The sequence below is a fragment of the Protopterus annectens genome, chromosome 5.part0 (genome assembly GCF_019279795.1).
Source record: "Protopterus annectens isolate FY-2018-M chromosome 5.part0, PAN1.0, whole genome shotgun sequence".
In the NCBI taxonomy this organism is placed as follows: Eukaryota; Metazoa; Chordata; order Ceratodontiformes; family Protopteridae; genus Protopterus; species Protopterus annectens.
In genome coordinates, this window is record NC_056735.1 from 1172835497 (window position 1) to 1172861062 (window position 25566).

Consider the following 25566-nt stretch of genomic DNA (forward strand, 5'->3'; position numbering starts at 1 on the left):
AATAAAATATGACTGCATAGCATATGTGGTTATCCTACTGGTGGACAAGGTTTGATTTCTCTAGAATTAACTGTTAGAGATTCAAGAAAAAGATCAGATCATCTCCATAGAGAATGATTATCCACAAAGTTTTTAAGTGTGCATTGGCATTGATGCTCTTTCTGGGGTAATTTCTCTCTTTGAGTTGCTGCAACCATTAAGTTATAAGTTGGGGGGAAGCCCCCCCCCAAAATCAGGGTGTACAGGGTTGCTTGCCCTTCTGCAAAAAGCACTTATACCAGTGATTCTGATCATTATAGGTTCACAGGTAGGTACTAGGCTATCTGCCAGAGGACATTTATAAGCCTAGCCAGAGTGTGTCGGCTTTTGCCGCCCCATTGATTAATTAACTTATCCTCTGTCAAGCAGAGCCAATGAAGTGATCCCAGGGATGTATTTTCTGTTACCCATCCACTCGTCAAGGTTTCTCTTGAAGTATGTTAGTGAGGGGCTCTGCCTGATGTAATTTAGAATTTTGTTCCAAAGCATGGGGAGTCTCTGTGACAGGAATCAATCCCTCCAGCATGTTCTATTTATTGCTGTGGCGAGGTTTAGCTCACTAGAGCACGTGGCTCACAGTGACTTGGATTTGTTTAGGTGGAGCATGTCCATCAATTCTGAGTTGGACATGGCTTTGTAAGTCAGGCAGAGATCACCTCTGAGTAATCGAAATGCCACTGAGTACAGATGGAGTTTTTTCAGTCGGGCTGCATAGGACATATATTTGAGACCAGTAATCCTCTTGGTGAGGTACTTTTGTGGTCTTTCCAGCTGTTGGAAGTGTCTTGTGAGGTACATCCCAAATGCGGCATTGTACTCTATGATGGGTCTAATGAATGACGAGTAGAGGGGCACTATAACCTCTGTTTCTAGATGCGAACCCTTTAATTAGATGGCCCACATAGAAGGATTTCCTAACTACTTTGGCAATAGGATTGTCAAAGGAGAGATTACTATCTACTTAGGTCCCCAGATCTCTTATTACCTCTTCTGTATTAAGGAGGATGCCATCTATGTGGTAATTCGTGGGTGTTTTGTTTTTCCCAAACGGGATGACTATGCATTTTTTGGCTTTTAGCTTGAGGCCATGACTTTGCCACCAGGTGTCCATCTCAGTAAGGCCCTTTTGGAGGATGTCTGTGTTAGCTGGAGAGTCAATTATGGCTTCCTGTTTGCAGTCATCGGCGAACTTGGTTAGCCATAGTCCTCCTGTGTTTGCCTGTACTTCTGAGAAGTACATGCCGAACAGTAGGGGTCCCAGGACTGAGCCTTGCAGGACACCACTTGTGACTGGTTTAGAGTCGGACCTGGAGCCCGCTATTCTTACCGTGTGAGTTCTGTCTGTAAGCCAGTTGGCAACTCATCTCGTGACGTAGGGGTTTATGTTCAGGCTGGTGATTTTTTCTGTAATATCCGAGTGGGGAATGGTGTCGAAAGCCTTGGCGAGGTCAAGGTAGGCTGTGTGAACCACCTTTCCCTCGTCTATGGCCTTGGTGACTGTCTCGAAGAAGTCAACCAGGTTTAGTAGGCATGATCTGCCCTTGAAGCCGAACTGGGTCGGGTCAAGTGTTTGGAGGTTCCCAATGTCTTTGTTAATGAGTTCCATGATGATGCGGTCCCCAGCCTTGCAGAACAGGCTAGTCAGGTTTATGGGGAGATAGTTACCAGGGTCAGTTGTGGCCCCTCCTTTGTGGAGAGGAATAACCATTACTGTGCACCATTCAATGGACACGTAGCCTGTGGAGAGGCTGAGGTTGAGCAGCGTGTTTAGGTGGGGGGTTAGTTCATTCTGTAGTTCGTGCAAGATGCTGCCTGGGACACCATCTGGTCCCATTGACACTATGTTTTTGGCTTTTGAAAGGGCTGTTTTCACTTGTGCATCTGTGATTTTTGGGACACTACACTTTTCCGGTATTGTTGTGGGCCCTTTTGGAGGTGAGAGGGGGGTGAAGTTTGCACTGAATCTATCTGCCAGGATGTTGGCAATATCAGTAGGTTCAGTATATTTTGTGCTACTTTGCACTAGTTCAGTGCATATCTGCGAGTTGCCACTTAAGATTCTTAACATAGCTAAAGAAGGCTTTGTGGTTATCTTTTGAATCCTTGGCTATTTTTCTTTCTAAGTTAGCCTTGGATGATTTCATGAGGGACCTCAGTTTCTTACCGATACTGATCAAGGATCTCTTTCCTTCTTGGGATTTGCTTTTTTTCTGAACTAGTTTCCCCCTTCTATTGTATAGCCTGTTTATTGCAGGGGCCCACCAAACTGGTTTCCTTCTCTTAGAGGAGTGAGTCTTGGTTTTGCTAGGGATGGCATGATCCATGCATCCTTGTAGGTGCCCACAAAGTGCATTTATAAAGGTTTCTGCATCTTGGGCAGCATTATCCTTTAGCGTGGGGGCTGTGAAACTTACCACCTCTGTCTTAAGTAAGGTGAAGTTTGCTTTAGAAAAGTTTTTTACTGTGGTTTCCTTAGTTGGGGGAGGTGGTGGGGTGTGGACATCCAGAGTGATTAGTTTATGGTCTGATCTAACCAGTGACGGGGTTGACCTCCAGTGTGGAACACCTTTTGCCCATGTTGGTGATGACCAGGTCCAATATGTTTCCACCTCTGGTAGGGGAGTTTACCAGCTGATCCAGGGCGTTTGAGTTCATGAATTCCGGGAAGCGCTGGACCTGGGAATTTGTACTGTAGTAGTTTTCCCAGTGAATGGTAGGATAATTGAAATTGCCCAATATCAGGATGTTTGGTAGGACCTTCATGTTTTCCAGTGTCTCCAGAAAGGTGGAGTGGTGGTCCTGGGTCATGGAGGGTGATCTGTAGCAGGCTACAATTTGCATTGCAGATTTGCCCGATGTTAGTTGCACATGGGTGATTTCAGAGGTATCATGCTGCACCACTAACCTGGAGGTGTAGGTATCCTTGATGAATATGGATACACCCCTTCCTTTTGTGTTTTGGTCCGTGTTCTGTGGCTGAAATGTGTGGTATGAGTTGTAGCCCGGTAGTGTTGGGGTGCTCCTCTGGAGCCTTGAACCAGGTTTCAGTTACTGGACAGATGTCGATGTTCTCCACATTGAGGAGTGCGTAGAGCATGTGCATTTTGAGATTTAAACTACTGCCGTTGAGTAGCATAACCCCCAGTTTTCTGTTAATTATGCTGTTTACGGAGGTGGGTTTGACTTTTGAGCCTTGCCTAAAAAAGGCACTATGGTGGCAGCAAGAGCCTTGGCCAGTATTTGAAAGCCTAGGGGTGACAGGTGCAAGCCGTCTCTTGTGAAGCAACGCGGCTTGAGGTTTGATGTTCAATTACCCAGAGTGGAAGCAGAATACATAACTGTGTGTTTTACTAGTTACTTTAACAGCTGAAGTGTATATTCATTTCAAGCAGGGAGTATAGTTAGAATGTAAACATGAAATTGCACTGAACTGAGTAGGGTGCAATGCAATTGCTTATTAATCCAGTCATTTTAGAAAACAGCAAATGAAGAACTTGACTTGGAAAAGGCATAACAAAAACAAACAGAACATAAAAAAGAAAGTACATACGTGAGAAGATCTTGAAAAAAGCTTCTCTGTTTTTCGCCAAGAAAATGAAACAGAGTTGGCAGCCCTTTCACACAACCTCTCCGAATAATCTCACTAGAACTCTGAAGGGCCCATCGGTAAACTGCTATTCGCCACTCAGGAGAGACTTCTTTTGGTAGCAGAGACAAAAGGTATGCACAGTGAGCTTGTGATGCATCTGCTATAAAATGAATAAACCTGTTTTTTTAGGTTGCACACTACATTTTGAAAAATGACAAGCATAACAGAAACATTTTAAAACCAAACCTACTACCCCCCAAAACTGTGAAAAACCATCAGGCGAATACCACAACATAACATTTTTTTTTTTTAAACATGTAACAAAACACATGCAATTACCTTTGTAAATTACTCCATTCCAACTACAATGCGTGTTACGTACATACTCACATTTACTTTAAGTAGTAACAAAAAAGGAAATATTTGACACAGAAACAGACATGACAGGCTCACAAACATACACCCAGCATATGGCTACATATACTTACAGAAACTGCCAGAAATGTTTTCAGCCAAAGTAATCAAGTTGGAATCAAATCCTGCTGTACTCAAAACAGGGTCCTTAGAATGGTCTGGAATCCAAGGTAGAGACAACATACCACAAACTATGGAAAGTATACCGGAATGCAATGGGGAACGCACTAACAAAAAACAAAAAACACAGTAAAAATAAAATACAACAGCAGCGAGAACAGTAATAACAATGCCTGCTCTGTATTTCACTCTCATGATAAACTCTCTGGAAAAGGCAGCACTAGCAGTGATAACCCCACTGATGGTATCTCTCCCTTCTCTTCTTACAAATGTTCCTGTTAACCCATTTTCCAACCAAAACTAAAAGTAATTTTATAAGATTTCAGGAATATGCAGCTGCTCTCTCTCCAGTTTTAGAACTTAAATTCCCTCTGAAAAGCTTACTCTCAATCTGCTTTTCACTGTGATCTATTCAGCATACCACATCTGATATCCACTCTGTATATAACACATGTATATATTGTGTTGTCAGTCACTGTATACAATGTCATGTATCTATTGTTTTTTTCCTTCAAGCCAGCTCTTAATATTCAATTTGAATATAACGCATGTACAAATTACATTTTGTCATACACCCTGTAAATAATGCCATGTACCTATTGTGTTTACCCTGAGCTGAGAGTGAAATAAGTCCATTGGGATTAGTGCTCTACCCTTGAAATAAAGTTGAACAATAAACCAAAAATACATAAAATACAATTGGTGTAAAGCTTTTAATCTTACCACCTGGTATCTTCAACACACATTAAAAAATTTGTCAAGATTATGGATATGAGGCTATGTGGTTTGAAAGGTATAAAAATAAACATTGACATGGGAAAGACTAACAGATCTGGTATTGTGCAATATTTATGCAAAGGACAAAGTCAAACTAAATCAATTAAATAAACTCCAAAGGTTGGTGTAGTAAAGATGATTAACACAGAAGCTAAACAAATAGAAACTGACTCATGGATTATCTGTATAGTGAAGGATTTTGTATAGAAAATCCAGCACAGGCAATATCACAGCATGAGGGAACAAGAAACCCCCAGATTAAGGAGAAGCAAATGGAGTGTGAGGCATCTGAAAATGTATGGACATGGGAAAGAAAAAGAGATCTGGTAAGGTGCAATATTTCTGCAAAGGAGAAAGCAAAACTAGCAATGTCTTTTGGCTTATTCTGGTTAGGGAACAGCGGATCACCGGTCCGCAGACTGAATAGCAGTCAGGTTTTATGGTGTTGAGTTGCCAGCCTGGAGCCCAACCTTCAAAGAAGGCACACCCACACATGCACTTACCTGCATGTCTTTAAAACTCATTCAACCACAGGGAGGACATTCAGACTCCGCACAGAAGGCACATCAGTAGAGAACTGAACCGGAGAACCTCTTGCTGTGAGGTGACAATGCTAACTGCTGCATCGTCAACCAAGCAAACTAATCAATATAAAAAAGCAGCACCAAATACAGGCAAAGGCACCTGGACATAGAAAATTTCATAATACAAAAAAAATTTTATATATATATATATATATATATATATATATATATATATAATGAAAAGAAGAAAACAAAGGGGAAAAGAGGATTAGTAAGAAAGAAGTTAAACAAATAGAAATTGAAGTTATAGATTGGGGTGGCTGCAGTGGTGCAGCGGTTAGCATTGTTGTCTCAAAGCAAGAAGTTCTCCAGTTCGATTCTCGGCTGGGATACCTTCTGTGCAGAGCCTGCTTGTCCTCCCTGTAGTCACGTGGATTTCTTCCCACATTCCAAAGACATGCAGTAGGTGGAATGGACACACTAAATTTTCCATAGGTGAGAGCGTGTGTGCAAGTGAGTGGTATGAATGAACTACCGCGGGGAGGCTAGCCACCCAGGGGTGTAAAGCTTGGCTCGAGATGATTGTCTCTGCTGAAAAGACACCCTGACCCCATGTGCAAACTGGAAAAAAGGGTTGAGGATGGATGGATGGATGAAACTGAAGGATTTAGTGTAGAATATCCACCACAGGTAATGTCACAGTATACTGGAAAGAGGAGTCCAAGATTAAGGAGAAATGGGTGGAGCGGGAGGTACCTGAAGACTTGCCACATGGTGGAGCTCTGGAGCCGTTTGTAGGAGACCAATACAAAAGGTCAGTTGAGGTTGCAGAGCAAGAGAAGGAGCAGGAAGCAGTGGCAACTGTGTCGCATATGTTGCTGCAGGTAATGGGCCAAAGAGCTCCCACGTGAAGGAGAAGCAAATGTAGCAGGGTGCATCTGAAGAGAATATGTCACAGGAAGATGTTCTAGAACTTTTGTAGAATACCTGGAGGAAATGGACAGCAAAGAAGTTACTCCCAGTCTAGAAGAAATTGATCTTAGAGAAGAGCTGCTTGATTTATTACAGATGGATAGACATATTAAAAGTTTAGTACTAATAGTTTTGTACCTAATCTGCTATGATGTTCGAAAAGTCACAAGCTGTCAGGCTGAGTTCTCTGCCGTCAAGTGGCGTGTCCGCCGGGTCGGTCAACTCCTTAGTCTTGGTCCGTGTCGCTTTCTCTTCCAGCGTCTCCAAGCAGCGTACAAGACACAAGACACAATACTTTTCTTGTTTTCTTCTCTTCTTACACATGTCAGGTGCCCCAAGAAAGGCAATAATAAATTATGCTTATATGCAATATACATGCAATGCAACATAATCCAAATCAGTGGTTGCAAGCAAATAAACCATAGAAGGATAACCCAATGGTGGGATGTAAGGAAGAGCCCCATGCCCCATGCCTTTAGGGGGAAGGAGGGAGGAAACCTGTACTGCAGCTGTATTAGCACTCGAACATCTACATTTTTATGGGTAGGTAAAAACTGTACTATGTTCATCATACAGTTGCAGTAATCACCCAAAGCCAAAGCACACAGGATGGGCTACGGGGGGGTGGTAGGTACTAGAGGTGGTGGGTTGACAGAATTACAGCAAACCAGAATTCCAAAACCTGCTCTCTTAAAGAAAGAAGGCAGGTTTTAGTGTTTTGTGAAGGTATATGCCAAGTGGCTGCCTCAGAGCCTCCAGAATATCTTTGGTAGGAACTCCTCTGAGGAAGGCTGTAGAGGTAGCTTTGGCCCTGGTGGAGTGTGATCTGATACCTGTAGGGACAGATTTCCCATGATATATAATAAAACCAAACATTATGCAGTGGCCCACTACTTTGAAATAGTCTGCTTTGGAAACTGGCTTCCCCTGGAGCCCCTACAGCATAGATACAAGAGTTGTTCTGATTTCCTGAAGGACTTTGTTCTGTCCAAATAGTAACGTAGCTGCCTATTTTTAAATGAACAGCTGCTGCAAGGCTCAAACTCGATCCCAGGCTGGTAGTTGTGTCCTTGGTGGTCTAATATTCTTAGCCCCTCTGAGGAACTGGAACTGTGAAAATGTGGGGTGAAAAATGTAAGGGATCCGTGTTGTATTCTGCAGGGAAATAGCTGAGGAAATTATTTTTTATGGAAAAATGAATCCACTATTCAGCAGCTCAGCTAGATACTACTGTACAACTGAAGTTTTCATTTTCTAGGGTCCTGTCTTTTTTAAGCATTCCAAAACCAAGAACATTCCCGCTTCGGAGTTTGGAGTTTTTCTAGTAGTGGCCACTCCAATGGCCATGGCGTCCTCCTGGAAGAGTAGGGTCTGTTGTGGTGTTAAGGATTAAAGGAATTTTCCATGATTGAGTGTTGTTTTCTTTTCTCAGCTGACTGTGGAGAGTTTGTAGCTGTCGCTGGAAAGGAGAAAGGCAGGGGACCAGGGGGAGGAGTATGTGTTGGGCTCCTCAGCAATGGGTACCACCAGTGTTGCCTGCCAATCTGGTGCAATCAGTATCATTATCTTGGTCTGTCTGCTCTTGCTTTCAAAGTACCTTGGCAGAAAGAGGCAGAGGTGGGAGGTCCTCGAACAAACTTTCCATTGAGGGTTTCCTGTGGGAGGCAAAAGATCTATGTCTGGCCTCCCCCACATGGGTTATTGTTTTTCCAATCCTGGCCTGTACCAATCTTTGTTTGATTTGCCATTCCGTTCCAGTTTCAAGGCTCAAAGCTAGTCTGCACAGGGAGGGGTATGAATGTGTTCCTCCTTGTTTGTTTATGTACCACATTACTGTTGTGTTGTCTGTTCTTATCAGTAATTGTCCTGGATGCAGGAAGTCCTTGAAAGCTGTGCATTTATTTACTGCTATCACTTCTTTTGATTGATGTGGAGGTGCTTTGGGACCATTGCCCTGGATACCTGTCGTCATGTGTCCAATGGCGTAATCTGGCGTCTTGTTTGCTTGATGCTTGGGCCCACCATAGAAATTCCTTTTGCAAACATGGGATTATTGGTATTATTGTTTCCAAACTGTGACTGTGTTGAGACCATAGGTTTTTAGGTGAAGAAGTTTCATCATATGCTTTGCATGGGATGGATTAAAAGAATGCAAGATGCCATGAATCCCAGAGCCCAGGATTTTCCTTGGTGCAAGCCTGGTACTTTTTAAGCATATTTTTTGAAGTACTGAGATAGTTGCCCACATCTGTGTGTGTGTGTCCAAGTTGGCAGGAGGAAAGTTATTGAGATGGTGTTAGCCTTGATTTCTCTTTTGATTGTGTGTATGTAGAGAGCCTGCAATGCCGTGTCACATATAACAGATGTTCCAAGTATGTGTGTTTGCTGTCCGCTTGGATCAGGCAGTCTTTGTATCCCCTGAAAGTAGGCAATCAGGGCAAGGCATGCCAGGAACACTGGGCTGATACTCTGGGCAAAGACAATAAGGCAAAGGGGCAATGCAGAGAATTGACCTGCTGCAAGAAATCTGGGGTATCTTCTGCAGCTTTCTGCTTGTTTGTCTGATTGGGTATGCCTCCTTGAGGTCAATGTTACCAGCCAAAACTCCTCCTTGCCCAGAGAAGAAGTTGCTGTTGCTGTAATGCATGCATCTTTTTGAATGATGCAGTAGAAATGTGTTTAGGATGGATAAGTCAAAAATGGTCTCCAGTCGGTTCGAATAAAACCTTGACCTTGTTTAGTGAGGTTTACCTTGAATAAAGCTCTCATGCTTATGAGCTTTGAAATTTGTAGTTGTGCCTCTGCCCTTCCTCCCAAAAGGTGCTGCCAGCTGACGTGTGCTGCATGGGAAAATGAGAGTCATTGGAGTTTGCTTCCTGTTTACCATTCGCGTCCCTCTATATGATCCTTGTGATGCCCTCTGCCCCTTGTGCGCCTGTATCTACCTCTTTGGGGCGATAGAGTAATTAAATCCTCAGCCATTTTAAGAGATGGGCTCTGTGCAACAGGGGCCTCGGGATGCCTGGCTGCTTCGGATTTACCTGTCCACATTAAGTAGGCTCAACATTAGCAAAGACTTGATTGGTTGTAGTCTGGGTCCCAGCGGTTCGGTACACAGAGGACACCGGGGGAGTGTGTCGGTAGTCAGGGACTGCAAAGGCCTGTTTGGGTGGGTGTGGACCCGGGGCCTCGGCGTGTCGGTCCTTTTCGCCCCTTTTTGGACAAAGCCGGGTAGTCAGAGGTGTCGGCGACATTTTATAATCAAAAGCTTTACCAAAGTAGTGTTGTTGGGCGATCTCCGCCCGGCTAAATAATTTATTGAAGGTAAGCGCAAAAGCGACAGCCGAGTTATGGGTATTTTTTTCCACAAAAAACAATTATTAACTTTTTTCGACATCGGGTCGAGGCAAGAAAAGTTTCTCTTTAATGAAGACTTTTGTTTCAAAATTAGTAATCAGGAGCTGGGGACCAGCACTAACTGCACTTCTGCTTTCAGGCACCCGCAAAGACAAAGACTGGAGAACATGCGTCGTGTGTGTTATATGGCCTCTCTGGACGCTGGCGTCAGAGAAAAGCGGCGACAACCGACACCGGACCGATGAACATCAATGACAAATTAAGTTTGAAGTAACAGATGAACACTGTAATCAGGCCTATTAAGAGAAATTCTTGTGATATAACAGAAAGAACTAGAATATATTACTGTGCAGCTAAATTAATAACAGATTAAGTTCTACCACAAAAACACAGAGCAATAGGGAAAGGATGGGAAGAAATAAAATGCCACCATGGAATCACCAAAAAGAGAAAACTATAAAGCAGTTTAGACAAGAAGTATCACTACTGGAAGAATCTAGAAAAGGGAACAGATCATCAAAAATACTTAGAAAACGAGAAATTGTAAAAGCAACACACAGTATCAAAACAGAACAGGATTTATTATACACTATTACAAATAAACTAAAAAATATCAGCAAAGACAAAATAAAAAAAAAACACTCAGAAGATATGCAGAAAAATATACAGAAAAAGTACAAGATAAGTAATTCATACAAGATAAGTAATTCATTTTTACAAAGAACTGGGAAACAAAGCAAAAGAACAGAAACACCACCAACAAAAAGAAGAAAGAGACACATTTTGAAGAAATATTTATAAAGACCCTGTGGACTATAAGATGTTGAATGGATATAAAAATTAAAAAAAAATTAAAAACATTAAGGAGTTTTAATGTAGAGGTTATGAAATGGGATGAAGTAACAGCCAAAGAAACAAACAAAATTTAGAAAACCTCTTCTCTGGAAAACCAAAGGCCCAGATGCAGATACTTTTGGCTCAAAGTATTAACGTCTTTACACAAAGATTTAGCACTGAGCAAGAATTGCTTATATGTGCATCCCAAACGGAGCCTAACTGGTTAACAGGAAAAACGATACTCCTCCCCAACAATGAATCTGCAAGCCATCCTAAAAACTGTAGACCGATAACTTGCTTTCCGACAATATGCAAACTAAATACTGAAATCGATGCAGACAAAGTTTATAGTCCTTTAGAAAAAAAAAAACTCAATTATGGCAAAAAAAACAAAAGGGAACAAAAAAAAAGTAATATGGAAAAAAGGATCATTTGTTGCTAAATAAAACCATAACAGAGAAATGTAGAAAGGTGAAGAATCCAAGTATGGCATGGGCAGATCAAAAACAACCATTTGACAGCATTCCACTTTCATGGATAATTATTTATTTAGTTAGTCATATGCCTTTGTTTACTGGGAAACTCAGACTGGGTAATACCCATTTTCAGCAGAGGCGCGCGGAGAAAATCTCCATTTGCTTGCTTTGAATTACACCAAGTTCCAGTTAAACACAGAGTAATTACATTTCTATTTACATTTATACATTCTAAGATTTTACACAGGTGGAAGTTACTAAAGAGAAAGACCGTGTGCAACTTAGTGGATTGTACAGGCAGCAGTTACGTATAAACATTGTTTTGCATGTCAGTAAGAGGTCGAGTGCATTCTGTTTAGGGAAAGTATCTGTAGAGTATCGTACGATGAACGCAAAGTCTCAACCTTGAGATGAGCATGTGCAGGACCAGGACGGGTTAAGTTGTTGTTTAAGCAGTGGTTTAGAACTACTGAACTTGTTGGCGAGTTTTATTTGTGTGGGGATACTATTGCAAAGCTCAGCAAAGTATTGGGAGTAGTGTGTCTCCTGCAACATTATTTGACTTATTTGTTAAGTAATAAGAATTTGTTACTAGAGCGGAGGCCCCTTACTGGACAGAGTCAGTAAGAAGTTAGATAGTGCAGGGCTTTTTTCTGGACAATTAATGAGTTTGTGTGCTGTATTAAGTTATGAACATGTTAGGGAGTTGTGTAGTTCAAGCCAGTTTAATTGCTTTAAACTATGCCAATGGTGGGTACTATGAGAGAGACTAGTGGCAAATTTAGCTACTTTATTGGAGCAGGAGGCTAGTTTCTTTCTTAGAGTACCATTTAAGATTGTTAGGACAGGAACGGTATATAAGAGAGCTGGCAAAGATGGTGGTGGCTAGAGTTTTTCCTGTAGTATCTGTAACAAATCCAATGATCTTATAAAGGGAGCCTAGTTTCTGGTGAGTAGATTTAATGATGTGCAGTGTATGCTGGTCATATTTGAGACCGTCATCTATTATGACGCCTAGATGTTTACTTTGGGTTACAGTTTCAATAACAGTATTTGCTAACTTTATGATAAAAAATTGCTTTTAATTTTGGCAACATCTTGAGGTAAAAAGCACTTAGTTTTCTTGGGGTTTAGGAGGAGGTTTGATTCCTTGAGCCAGGTTTCTACAGCGGAGAAAGATTTTTGTGTAATGTCTTAGAGCTGATTTATTGTTGAGCCACACATATTAATGTTGAGTCATCTGCATACTGAATTAAACTAGTATGGTGAGTGGAAGTGTAGAGGTCATTAATAAATATATTAAATAGGAAAGGATACAGGATAGAGCCCTGAGAGACACTTGTAGTAACTAGTTGAAAGGATGAGTAGATTTGTCGTCATTTAATGGCTTGTTGCCTTCCAGAAAGGTAAACTGAAGAACCACAACATGGAGTACTGAGAACAAGGAGTATTATAAAGGAATCCTTACAGATGTACAAGATGCACCCTACACTGATCAATTATATTACAGTGACCATGAAAGAGTGGCAAACCACTATGCACTTAAGCCATGGCAATAGGCAAATTACTATCCCAGGGATAAAAATTTATAGTGGGATATTCTAGGGTCACTGCCATTTTGTCTTGCCCTTAACCCATTAATCTGCTTAACAGATTAAGCCATGGTTACAATTTTGCCTCCCAGAAAACAACCTGTTTAAAGATTTATCTTCTACTTTTTGTGGATGAGTTGAAGATCATGTTTAAAGTGATACAATGAACTTTTACTTTTACATCTTTTTTGCACCCTTCTGCATGTGAACACTATTTTATGTAAAACTAAAAGTCCCAGCCATTGCTGCCAAATTATATGTGACGAGCAGCATTATGATTCTCTTCATCCATACAGCTTAAAGTGGGTGATAACCAACACTTGCCACACACAGGTAAGATTTACACTGTACAGTCACAGATTAAAATTATAAGCCCTACATCCCCAGGATTTCATCCGTCTTAGCCCAAGCCCAGTACCTTCCAGTGTAATTTTACAAACAGTAACTGAAACTTGCCAAAATAATTTTGCAAAAGGGAAGGAAAATTATAACTTCTGGGGAAAATGAGGACTCTTCAGTATCCTCATCACTTAATTTACAGCACAGCTGCCATCAGCCAATAGTACTATGGCAAAACCATCACCAAAACGTACTCCTTTTCCTTAAAATAAAGGAATTCTTTAAACATTTTAATGGTAGCACTTATCTCAGGACAATCATGCTTTAATAGCTGCAGCCAAAAATCAGTGGTCAGAATACCACATTTAATATAATTACACAAACTCATAAATCACCAGCTGCACACAATTAAAATTGCACAACAAACTCCTTTTATTACAAATAAATAAAATAAGCCTTGCACATAGAAAATAAATATACAAACAGTAATAAATCTTGTAAATATTTAAAATAAAAGTCCTGAACATATATGAGGCATACAGCAACTCTGTAAGCTACTTTAGTCCTTAACAAATTTTTCTAAAAGGTATATGTGCTCTATCAGTAGTTTTGCAGGATCACAAAAGAATCTGCAAAAATCCGTGGTGGTGCAGCGGCAGCATTGTTGCCTCACAGCAAGAGTTTCTCCCGTTCGATTCTCGGCTGGAGTGCAGAGAGTCCCTTCTGTGTGGAGTCTGCATGTCCTCCCCACGGTTGGGTGGGCCTTCGGAAGACATGCGTAAATGGGCACGCCTTCGTTGAAGGTTGGACGTCGAGCTGGTACCTCGGCGTTCGTGAAAATCTACTGCCAATCATTAGTGGACCGGAGTTCCACCACTGTGGCGACCCCTAACCGGGGAAAGCCGAAAGATAAACAACAACAAAAGAATCTGCAAAGTTCATGCACTCAGTTCTCTCTCAGTCTCTCTCTGCATTTGTGCCCCTGGAAAGATTTATATAGGCTTCAGTTTTGAATTTTGCAGGGTGCTTTCTTGTTTCCACAAGTCACACAATTCTTACGAAACTAACAGCTCAAACAAATTAATATCCTTGACTTAAAGTAGCATATTCAAAGAAAGTTAGACAACAGCCACTGCAGATGTGTATGGGGCACTTTCAAATTCTAATATACTTCCAGAGTAACAAATATGCAAGACTTGTGTCGCACACAAATTTCACAAAATTATTTTAAATACTACATATGTACAAAAACAACCAAAATATGACAGGTCTTAAAGAATTTCTTACAATTTCCTTAATTCAATACAGGTTTATTACAGATCAGTTCAATGCTACTGCAGTTCCTTTCTAAAAGAACAATTACATCTTTTCAACTTATTACAGTTTTCTGCAGCTTGAACTACAGACAATCTGAAGTGTAAATCTGTGAAGTCAAACATGTGGGTTTCATCTCCTGTCATACATTAGTTCATTCAGAATTTCAAAAGAAAAGACAAATATCCTTTTACGTCAGCAGTGCTGGCTAATAAGTACCCGACTACTGTACAGGTGACTAGAGTTGGATTAGTGGCTCGGGTGCCTGTTGAGCTGACATGGGGAAAATAGAAATGCCTACCCTGTTAGCAAGTGGTGGTGTGGTTGACAAGGTGCCATGACACCTTCGTAAGGAGGGGTGACAGACATGGAAAAGTACAGTTTTGTACCTACCATAAATGTAGATGTTCGAAGATCCACATTGCTGCAGTCATAACCTGTGGGTAGTCCGCTGTCCTCGAATACCAAAGTGTTAGGCTGGCGTCGGTCATGGTCGCTCAGATCTGACGTCAGTACGCCGTGGTACTAAAGTGCATGACCGACGCCATATCCTCAGTCTTTCTTGCCCCAGATGTCAGAAGGCCTTAAAAAGAAAGGCCATAGCCAAAAATAGAAAAATACCCAATCACCAAAATAGCAACAATAGATACACCACAAATCACACAGCCACCCCAAACTACAGAGGGGAAGGAGGGAGGAATGGATCTTGAACATCTACATTTATGGTAGGTACAAAACTGTACTATGTTCTTCATCTCACATTGCTGCAGTTAGAATCCCAAAGCAAAGGTAAAGGGAGGTTGGTAAAATCAAATAGCATTAGGAGCTGCTAACATGCCCTGTAAAACTGCAGTGGCAAACCCAGCCCTAGATTTGGAATAAAGAGGAAGATGGTAATGTTTAGAAAAAGTGTGCACTGAACTACTGTTGGGACTGCCTGAACCCTTTAGTTCTGCTCAAATAATAATGTAACTGCCTGTGAATGTCCAAAGAATGCAAAATTGTCTCCCCCTTATTTTGGGGATCAGCATAAAATGTAGGCAGATGAATAGATTGGTTTAAGGCCACATTAGAAACAACTTTAGGCATAAAAGTAGGATTAGTAGGTGAGAGACCCTATCCTTATGAAATATCAGGAAGGGTTCAACTGCCATTAGAGCCTATAATTCAGATACCCTTCTAGCAGACGTAATGGCCAACAAAAAAGCAGTCTTCCAAGACAAAAACTTCAACTCTGAAGTAGCTGCAGGTTCAAAAGGAGGTAAAGTGAGCTTTTCCAACACAAAATTGAGATCCCAGGAAGGAGTAGGAGCTTACGTGGGGGTCTTATGTTCTTTGCCCTCTAAGAAATTGCTTGAACAAAGGGTGAGAGAATAATGGTGGGTCACAGTCATAGTGAGCAGAAATGGCTGCAGCATGAACTTTTACAGAGGAGAAAGACAAACCCTTGTCTAATAATTCTGTAAGATACTGAAGAGAAACACTCAAATTAGGCACTGAAACATCAAAGCTCTTTGTTTTGCTCCAAAGAAAAAATCTCCTCCATTTATCAGCATAAACTTTCCTTGTACTAGGCCGTCTGTCCTCCAAAATGACATTCAAAACTTGTTGAGGAAGCTGCGACCCCCCATGGTCTAAAACAGAATACGCCAGGCTGTCAGATGCAGGGACTGAATCCTGACATTGATTGCTTGCCTGGGACAAAAGATGTGGAATTAATGGCAAAGGCCAAGGAGGCTCCTACTAAAGTCCTCAGCAGAGGGTACCAGTGCTGTGGCCAATCTGGAGCTATCAGAATCATGCAAGGCTTGTCCTGCCTGACCTTTAGGAGCACCTTGGGAAGGAGAGGCAGAGGGGAAAGGCATAACGTGAAGGTTGTTCCAAATGAATGAAAGAGCATCCACTTTCCAAGCTTTTGGGTGAAACAGCTTTGTGCAAAACTTTGGCAGTTGGTAATTCAGTGGAGAAGCGAACAGATCTATGTCTGGAGTCCCCCATGCCACCGTCAACTGTTGAAAGACATGAGGATACAATTTACACTCGTGGGGATCCACCATCTGTCTGCTCAAAACATCTGCTAAGGAGTTCTGTGCTCCTGGCAGAAACCTTGCCTGAAGGGTGAGGTGCAAACTGAGAGCAGTCTCCCACGAAATCATAGCTTGTCTGCAAAGAGGGTATGAATGGGTACCCCCTGCTTGTTGATGTACCACATGACTGTTGTGTTGTCTGTCTGAATCAACACTTGTCCTGGGTGAAGTAAATCCTTGAAAGCCATCAATGCAAATTGGACTGCTAACATCTCCTTCATGTTGATATGCAAATGTTGTAGTCTGGCAGGCCACATGTCTTGAACCCATTTTCCATTGAAGTGTGCTCCCCAGGCCATGTCTGAGGCATCTGTCGTTAAGATCTGACTCACCTCTGGTCGGGTCACAGAGAGTCCCTTGTTTAGGTGACATTCCTGAGCCCACCACAAAAATTCCTTTGGATGCAAGGTATCATCTGAATGACAGTGTCCAAATCGTGGCAGTGTTGAGTCCATACGCTTTTGAGATACCATTGTAGCTTCCTCATATGCAGTTTGGCATTGGGAAGCACCAGAATACAAGGTGCCATGAACCCCAAGGCTTGAAGGACTGTCCTTGCAGTCAGCCTGGACAGAGACAATTGTTGGAAGTAAAGGGTAAGATTTCTTTGTTTGTCCGGGGTCAAAAATGCCATCTGAGAAGCTGTATTCAGTCTCACACCCAGAAAGCACATGTCCTGAGAGGGTACTAGACTGGACTTTGTTTCGCTCACAGAATACCCTAGGCACCTTAACACTGCCATAACATACTGTAGATGGTGAAGTAACTTGACTTTGTCTTGAGCCAGAATCAGGCAATCGTCCAAATAAGGATAGATTTGTATTCCTTAACCTTAAGAAGGCTATCACGCCAGGACCTTTGTGAACACCAGTAGATAAGCCAAAGGGCAATGCAGAGAACTGATAATGTAAAGTCCCAGCCCGAAAACACAGGAACCTCCTGCAGCTGGGCCTGATAGGAATGTGAAGATAAGCCTCTTTGAGATCCAAAGTTACCATCCAGTGATCTTTGCCTAATAGAGGCAGAAGTTGTTGCAAAGTTAACATCTTGAATTTTGGAATGTCCAGGTATGTGTTGAGAATAGACAAATCCAGAATTGGCCTCCAAGTGTTTCCTTTCTTTGGTACAAGAAACAGGCGAGAATAAAATCCTAGGCCTACTTCTGACGGAGGGACCCCCTGGATAGCCCCCATTTTGAGAAGTAAAGAAATCTGTTTGTGAGCCTCCACCTTTTGCTGAGAAGGCTGGCATGCCTTTGAAAGGAGGCAAGGTGTGAAAATAAAACTTGTAGCCTCGATGTATAATGTCCAACACCCATTTGTCCTGAGTGACTAAAAGCCAATTTTCTGAAATGTGCCAACTTTCCTCCCAGAGGAGCTGCCAGACAGGAGGGATCTGGCAGCTGGAGATACAGGTCATTGGGTCTGTTTACCACCTGAAGATTGCTAGATCTGCCCCTAGACTGTAAATCAGAAGAAGGATAAGCCCATCCCTTAGTAGGCCAATTTCTGCTAAACTTAGGGGCTGCACCTGTAAAAATCCTTAACTGTTTGCATAGACTTAGCTTTGTCTTCCATTTTTCTTCAAACTGACTCCACAGGAGAACCAAACAGAACTTCAGACTGAAGGCTTTAACATGCTCTGACAAATTCTGATCCTTAAGCCAGGCGTGCCTACAAATAACTGATCCAGTGGCAGCCACCCTGGAAGAGGCCTGAAGAGCATCAAAACCACACTGCAAAGAATGCTTACCCACCTGATCAGAGGCATGAACTAAATCCTGCAATTTCTTACACTCAATGCCCTCTGCCAAAGCATCTACCTTAGATTTCAACTGACTTAGGAGAAAGTTCTGGTACTTCAGCATATGAAACTGGCAATTCAAAGCCCTCATTGCTAGAGAAGAGGAAGAGGTATTTTTTTTTTCCCACCTATTCAAAGCTCTAGAATCTTTATCCATAGGAACTGGTCAGGCACTCTGTAATACCTGTCTGGCTTGACCGGGCAGGAGGCAAAGAATCAGGATTAAGGGAAGTTTCAGAGAAAACATCCTGAACAACATCCAAAACAGGGGTATAGCCAAGGGCCTATGCTGTGGTAAAACAAAAATCTTCCTAAGTCTCTTTCTAGAATCTGAGAAATCCTGACCTTCCCACTTAAAATGCTCTCTCATGGAATGCAGGGTTTCAGAAAAGAAAAATCCTCTGGGGGAAGCAGAAGGACTAGAATCCTCTGCATCTGAATCAGAATAAGGAGGAAAATCCTGAATGTCTTAAGACTCGAGTAATCTGAAGAATGCTCCAATCCTTCCACCTCTGGCTCCACCCTAGGCCTCTTATCTGGAGGAGGCAAAGAACCCTGATTAAGGTAATTAAATCTTCTGCCATTTTCAGCATATGCTTTTAGGTACAGAACCTGCAGAACTAGGGCTGCCAGAGGAAGACAAACCAGGCCTGACCTTGAAGGTACCTTAGAGACAGAAGTAGAAGGCCTAACCACCTTATGCAAAGGAGGGACTACAGAAACCTGAGAGGCCCCTCAGCCTGACCCGACTCCTGAGAGGCCACATCCTGCAAAACTAAAGGCTCCCCTGAGACTCAGCTGAAACCTCGGCTGGATCCACAGATTCCACGTAGTTTAAAGAATCAAGGCCCCGAACGGATGACTCATCCTGCTTGGACTTTAATGATTTTCATGCGGAGGATCCGACGCATATTGTAATTACACTGCCTACGTTCTTAGTAGAGGGGCGTTGAGGATCGGACGGCATTATAATTACACTGCTACGAAGACAAGCCTAGCACAATCTAACCTGCTTTTGGCGCGCTTTTTTAAAATTAAAAATTAAAAGCGACACCCACCACTACGCGTGTGCTCAGGCCCCAAGCAAGGAATACAAAGAGAGTGGTAATCGAGGTATCTGTTTCACAAGAAATACAATTATTCACTTTTTCTGACATCCGGATTTAACTGAGGCAAGAAAAGACAAAAATATTCTAACGGGTACTTAGCCCAACTTGGTCTTCGGTCTGAAACTCAGAATACGAATATTTCAGCCAGGGCAACTTGGCACTGCAAACGCTGCTTCTGCTCGGACCATGCGGCAAGAAAGACTGAGGATATGGCGCCGGTCATGCGCTTTACTACCAGATCTGAGCGACCATGACCGACGCCAGCCTAACACTTTGGTATTCGGGCCGACCGAGGACAGCGGACTACCCACAGGTTATGACTGCAGCAATGTGAAATGAAGAACATCAACCCTGCACTCACCCAAAGCTGCTTTACAGTAGCCGTTGCCAAGGTTCACTGAAGTGTGCACTTGCACAGTGAAGGTGAAGTGGCTCCACAGTACCTGTATTTTTCTACATTAAACTGCAGAATATTATCATTTACACAACACAGTTACATCATACAAAAGTATGTAGTTTGTATGTATACAACAGTTTCAATTACATCAGTGGCAAAGTGCAAAAGCAACCTTTCTGCAGAAAAGAAATCACTCAGCTCTACTCTTCACAGTGTCCAACTTGGGTCTAAAGTAACATTCTACTTCACCATGTTAAAGAGATTCTGCACAGCTTCCTTCTTTTTAAAATGCCTGTACAAATGTATTGTGTTTGATAGGCTCCTGGCTAAATCACACAGAGCTCAACAACTCCTGGTGTTCTCACCTGTGCCTCTGAAGTGATTTCCTTGCATTGTATACCATCCAGGCACAAGCTAAGTACTTGCATTTAAAAATCACACTTCTAGAAGCTATTCTGGTGATCAACTACTGATTTCCTGTTTTATTTGTGCAAGACTTCAAAGACTTCTAAGATCAACCAATCAAAACCTAATAGAAGTTTACAGACCCCTTCGCCCCTCAGGACAAAACCTCCTGTCCTTTTCCCTAGCACGCCTATGGAACTCCCTCCCTCCATTCGTACCATCACTAGCCTCCCATCATTTAAAAAATCGCTCCACTCACATCTAACATCCACATGGGAATGCTCCTGCTCCCATCCCTCATAACCTATTTCCCACTTCCTACAGTTTTCCATCTCACAAATTCCAGATAGCAAATTCATACTTGCTTCTAGTAAACAACTTATTTGCATCTAGCAAATCCTAAGCCTACTGCATCTCACTACTTATTCTTAATCCTACTAGAGCAATGTTCCCCTTCAAAAAAAAAAAAACAACTATTTTTGACTGTAACCTCAGTATTCAGGAATTGTTAAAATGTTAATCACTGTAATCTTTATGTAATGTGTGTGTGGAGCTTTTCTCCCCAGGACTCTACTGAAAACGGGTTCTTTTGGCCCAATGGACTATCCTGGTTAAACAACTGCAAATAAAATAAATAAAAATAATAATTTATTTGTATTTAAAGCCGGCATTTCTGCATTTCCTTAACTGTCTTGCTTTTGGTCTAATAGACTTGAAATCACCTTGTCATGCTAGTTTGTTAAAGTTGCTTTGTGGTAACATACACTCTCAAGCAATCTTTTTTATGCTTTTATATTAAGAAGAGTGGGATATTCCATCTAGTGGCAGTAGGTGGTGGCCTGTCTATACGAGTAGAAAACCACAGAAGTTAACCTATAAAACAACCTAGGACTGTAATCTGCAATTAAGTGGCACATTGCACCAAGTCGAGCAGAGCAGTTAGCTTGCACATCAGGCACTAACACCATATCCTATCACCATTTAACTCAAGTCCCTAACCCTAGAAAAGTACAGTTGTGTACACTTACCATAAATGTACATGTTTGAGTGTATTCACTGTTGCAGTCATGTCATCACTTTTAGGTTATCTGCCTGCAGGTAGCCCTCAGCCAACCTGAATACCAGAGTCTTCGGATTTCTGCGTCGGATGCTGTCTCTTCTTCCATGACTTCAGGTCATCAGGGGTATAAAACATGCAACCGACACCACTACATCAGTTTTTCTTGCCCCAGATGTCAGGTGCCCCCACAACAGGAAGCAATTATATGGTATGGTACACCCTCATCAAAAAGCAAATACACCAGAAAAAATAAATATACCAAACAAGAAGGCAAGGTAGAGCCAAGAGAAGTCAGGGGGCTGGTGGGATGGTAACCAGGACTGCAACAGTGAATACACTCTAACATCTACATTTATGGTAAGTGTACACAACTGTACTATGTTCTTCATGTTTCACTGTTGCAGTCATCACATTTGGGTCGATTCCCAAAGCTAAGGAAGGGAGGAAGACGTTAAAGAGCATTAGGGCCAGCTATTAAGTCCTGCAAGACTGCAGTGGCAAATCCAGCTCTGGATTTAGAAAAGACAGGCATGTGGTAAGCCTTGGTGAAGGTATGTACAGAGATCCAGGTAGCAGCTTCTAGGATGTCCCTGGTAGGGATTCCTCAGAGAAAAGCCGCAAAGGTAGATGCAGCCCTGGTGAAATGTGATCTTATCCCCTGTGGGGTAGGTTTTCCATGGTACTTGTAACAGAACTTAAGGCAATGGGCTATCCATTTGGAAATGGTTTGCTTTGAAATGGCCTTCCCCTCTGCCCCTGCAGCAAAGCCAACTAGCAGCTGTTCAGATTTTCTGAGAGGTTTAGTCCTGTCCAAATAAAATCTAAGTTGTCTGTGCATGTCCAGAGAGTGCAGTATTCGCTTCCCTTTGTTTTGTGGATTAGGGAAAAAAGTAGGCAAATGAATGGACTGATATAGGACCACACTAGACACCACCTTGGGCATAAAGGAAGGATTGGTCCTGAGGGAAACCCTGTCCGCATGGAAGATAATGAAGGGTTCCACTGCCATGAGGGCCTGAAATTCAGATACTTTTCTTGCTGAAGTGATGGCTAGAAGGAAGGCTGTTTTCCAAGAAAGGAATTTCAACTCTGCTGTTGCAGCTGGCTCAAAGGGGGGGGGGGGGCTTTTCCAATACAAAGTTAAGGTCCCAGGCTGGAGTGGGAGCTGTGCTGGGAGTCTTAAATTTTTGGCCCCTCTAAGGAATTGTTTTAGCAAGGGGTGAGAGAAGAGGGGTGGCTCTATTATAATGTGCTGAAATGGTAGAGGCATGGATTTTGACTGACGAAAAGGATAGGCCTCTGTGAAGCATTTCTGTTAAGTACTGTAGAATATGAGGTAAGCTGGGCACCGTTGTGCCCATCCCCTGAGCCTGGCTCCAGGAACAGTATCTTTTCCATTTTTCAGCATAGAATTTTCTAGTACCAGGTCTTCTTGCCTACAGAAGGACATCCAGCACCTACTTACTGACGGATGCTAGAGGAGAGCTCAAGGAATTAGCCAGGCTGCAAGGTTCAGGGCTTGAAGCTGAGGGTGCAGAATCTGGCCCACCTGTTGGGACAGCAAGGAAGGGGGTCTGAGGCAGATGCCATGGTTGTAGCAGTGTCATACTGCGCAAGAGGGGATACCAGTGCTGGCGTGGCCAGTCTGGTACAATCAGTATTGTCCTTGGCTTGTCCTGTTTGATCTTTAGTAGAACCTTTGAGAGGAGAGGCAGAGGGAGAAAGGCATAAACAGAGAGGCTTTCCTAGGTAAAGGGCAGGGCATCCACTTTCCAAGCTTGACTGTGGGGAGTTCTTTTGCAGAATTTGTTCAATTGGTAGTTCTGAGGGGAGGCAAACCGGTCTACCTCTGTGGTCCCCCATTGGTTCCTCAAGAGGTTGAACATTTTGGGATCTAGTTTCCATTCGTGTGGGTCCATGAGATTTCTGCTCAAGTTGTCTGCCAGTGAATTTAGTTTGCCTGGCAGGAACTGAGCTTGTAGGTGTACTTGGTAGCTCAAGGATGTGTTCTACAGAGCCATGACTAGTCTGCAGAGAGGGTACAACTGGGTTCCCTGGGTTCCCCCCTGCTTGTTTATGTACCACATAAATGTGGTGGTTGTATGCCTTTACCAATAGTTGTCCTGGAAGAATACGGTCTTTGAAGGCTGTCAGAGCATTTTGCACAGCTAACACTTCTTTTTGATTGACATGCAGGTGCATTTGTTTCGGGTTCCATTTGCCCTGAATGCACCGCCCTGCCATGTGAACCCCCCCATGCATAGTCTGATGCATCTGTTAAGGTTTGGGTGGCAGGGGATAGAGTGAAAGGGAGTCACTTGTTGAGGTAGCAGGCCTCTGCCCACCAAAGGAACTCTGTCTTCATACAAGGAATGATAGAAATTATTGTCTCCAGGTCCTGAGAATGTTGACACCATAGGCTTTTTAGATACCATTGGAGTTTCCTCATATGCAGTCTTGCATATGGAATTAGTAGAATGCAAGAGGCCATGAACCGCAGGGCTTGCAGTATTTTCCTTGCAGAGAGATGGGGTTTTGTGGCCAATAGTTTGAAGTAGGCTGTCAAATAAACTTGTTTCTGTTGAGTGAGGAATGTCACCTGGGAAGTTGTGTTCAAGCTTGCAACCAGGAATACAATCTGTTGGTAGGGTACTAGGTGAGATTTCTTTTCGTTGATGGTGTACCCCAGTGAGGTTAGAAGTTTCTTTACGAATGCCAGGTGTTGTAATAGCAAGTCCTGTCTTTCTGCCTGAATCAGATAATTGTCCAAGTATGGGTAAATTTGAATATTTCTCTGCCTGCAAAATGCAATGGCTGGAGTTAGACATTTTGTAAATACCCTGGGCGGAGTAGATAAGCCAAAGGGAAGTGCAGAGAAAGTAGTTGTGTACACCTACCATAAATGTAGATGTTTCAAGTGTATTCACTGTTGCAGTCATTACATTTGGGTTATCTGCTTGCTGGTAGCCCTCAGTTAACATGATTAACAAAGTCTTGGGTCCTGTGTCGGTTGCTGTCCCTTCTTCCATGACGTCAGAGGTCATCAGGGGTATAAAACATGCAGCCGATGCCATTACATCAGTTTTTCTTGTCCCAGATGTCAAGTGCCCCCTAATGTGAAGCAATTAAATATAAAAGCACAAAGATACACCTCCAATAAAAAGGCAAATGCACCAAAAAAGCTTTTAAACATAGTAAAGGAAAGTAGAGGTATAACCAAAAGAAGTTAGGGGGCTGGAGGGAGGGTAACCAGGACTGTGACAGTGAATATACTCGAAAATCTACATTCATGGTAAGTGTACACAACTGTTCTATGTTCTTCGTGTTTCACTGTTGCAGTCATTACATTTGGGTAGATTCCCAAAGCTATGGTTGAGAGGAGGAATTTAGGTAGCATTAGGGCCAGCTATAAGGCCCTGCAAGACTGCAGTGGCAAAGCCAGCTCTGGATTTAGAGAAAATTGGCAAATGATAATGCTTGGTGAAAGTATGTACAGAATGCCAGGTAGCAGCTTCCAGGATGACCCTGGTAGGGATGCCTCTGAGAAAGGCTTTAGAGATAGATGCAGCCCTGGTGGAGTGAGGTCTGATCCCCTGGAAGATAGGCTTCCATGGTGCTTATAACAGAAATGAATGCAATGGCTTATCCATTTTGAAATGGTTTGCTTTGAAATAGCCTTCCCCTCTGCCCCTGCAGCAAATGCCACCAGCAGTTGTTCAGATTTCCTTTGAGGTTTAGTCCTGTCCAAGTAGAATCTAAGTTGTCTGTGCACATCTAAGGAATGCAGTATCCATTCCCCTTTATTCTGTGAACTGGAAAAGAAGGTTGGCAAATGAATGGACTGATTAAGAGCCACACTGGACACCACCTTGGGCATGAAGGATGGATTGGTTCTGAGGGACACCCTATCCGCATGAATGATAATGAAAGGCTCCACTGCCATGAGGGCCTGTAATTCAGATACCCTTCTAGCTGAAGTGATTACTAAAAGGAAAGCTGTTTTCCAAGAAAGAAATTTTAAGTCTGCAGTAGCAGCTGGCTTGAAAGGAGGTAAAGTGAGTTTCTCCAAGACAAAGTTAAGGTCCTAGGCTGGGGTTGGAGCTCTCCTGGGTCGTCTCAAATTTTTGGCCCCTCTGAGGAACTGCTTCAGCAGTGGATGAGAGAAAAGGGGAGGTTCTGTGTTACAATGAGCTGAAATGGCTGAGATGTGGATTTTAATGGATGAAAAAGACAGTCCCTTGTGAAGCATCTCAGTTGAGTATTGTAAAATCTGAGGTAAATTGTGCGCTGCTTATGCTCATCCCTTGAGATTGGTTCCAGGCACAGAATCCTTTCCATTTTTCAGCATAAGATTT

General features: G+C 42.6%; 1 protein-coding gene across 1 annotated transcript in view; it reads right to left on the reverse strand.

The window, feature by feature from the left end:
* Positions 1–25566, reverse strand: part of ATR (ATR serine/threonine kinase) — a 1835177-nt gene that overhangs the window by 1404752 nt on the left and 404859 nt on the right. The window contains exons 8-9 of the mRNA XM_044071973.1: positions 4117–4269; positions 3590–3788 (exon numbers count right to left, since the gene is read on the reverse strand). Coding sequence (XP_043927908.1) covers positions 3590–3788; positions 4117–4269 — 352 coding nt within the window. The remainder of the gene's footprint in view (positions 1–3589; positions 3789–4116; positions 4270–25566) is intronic.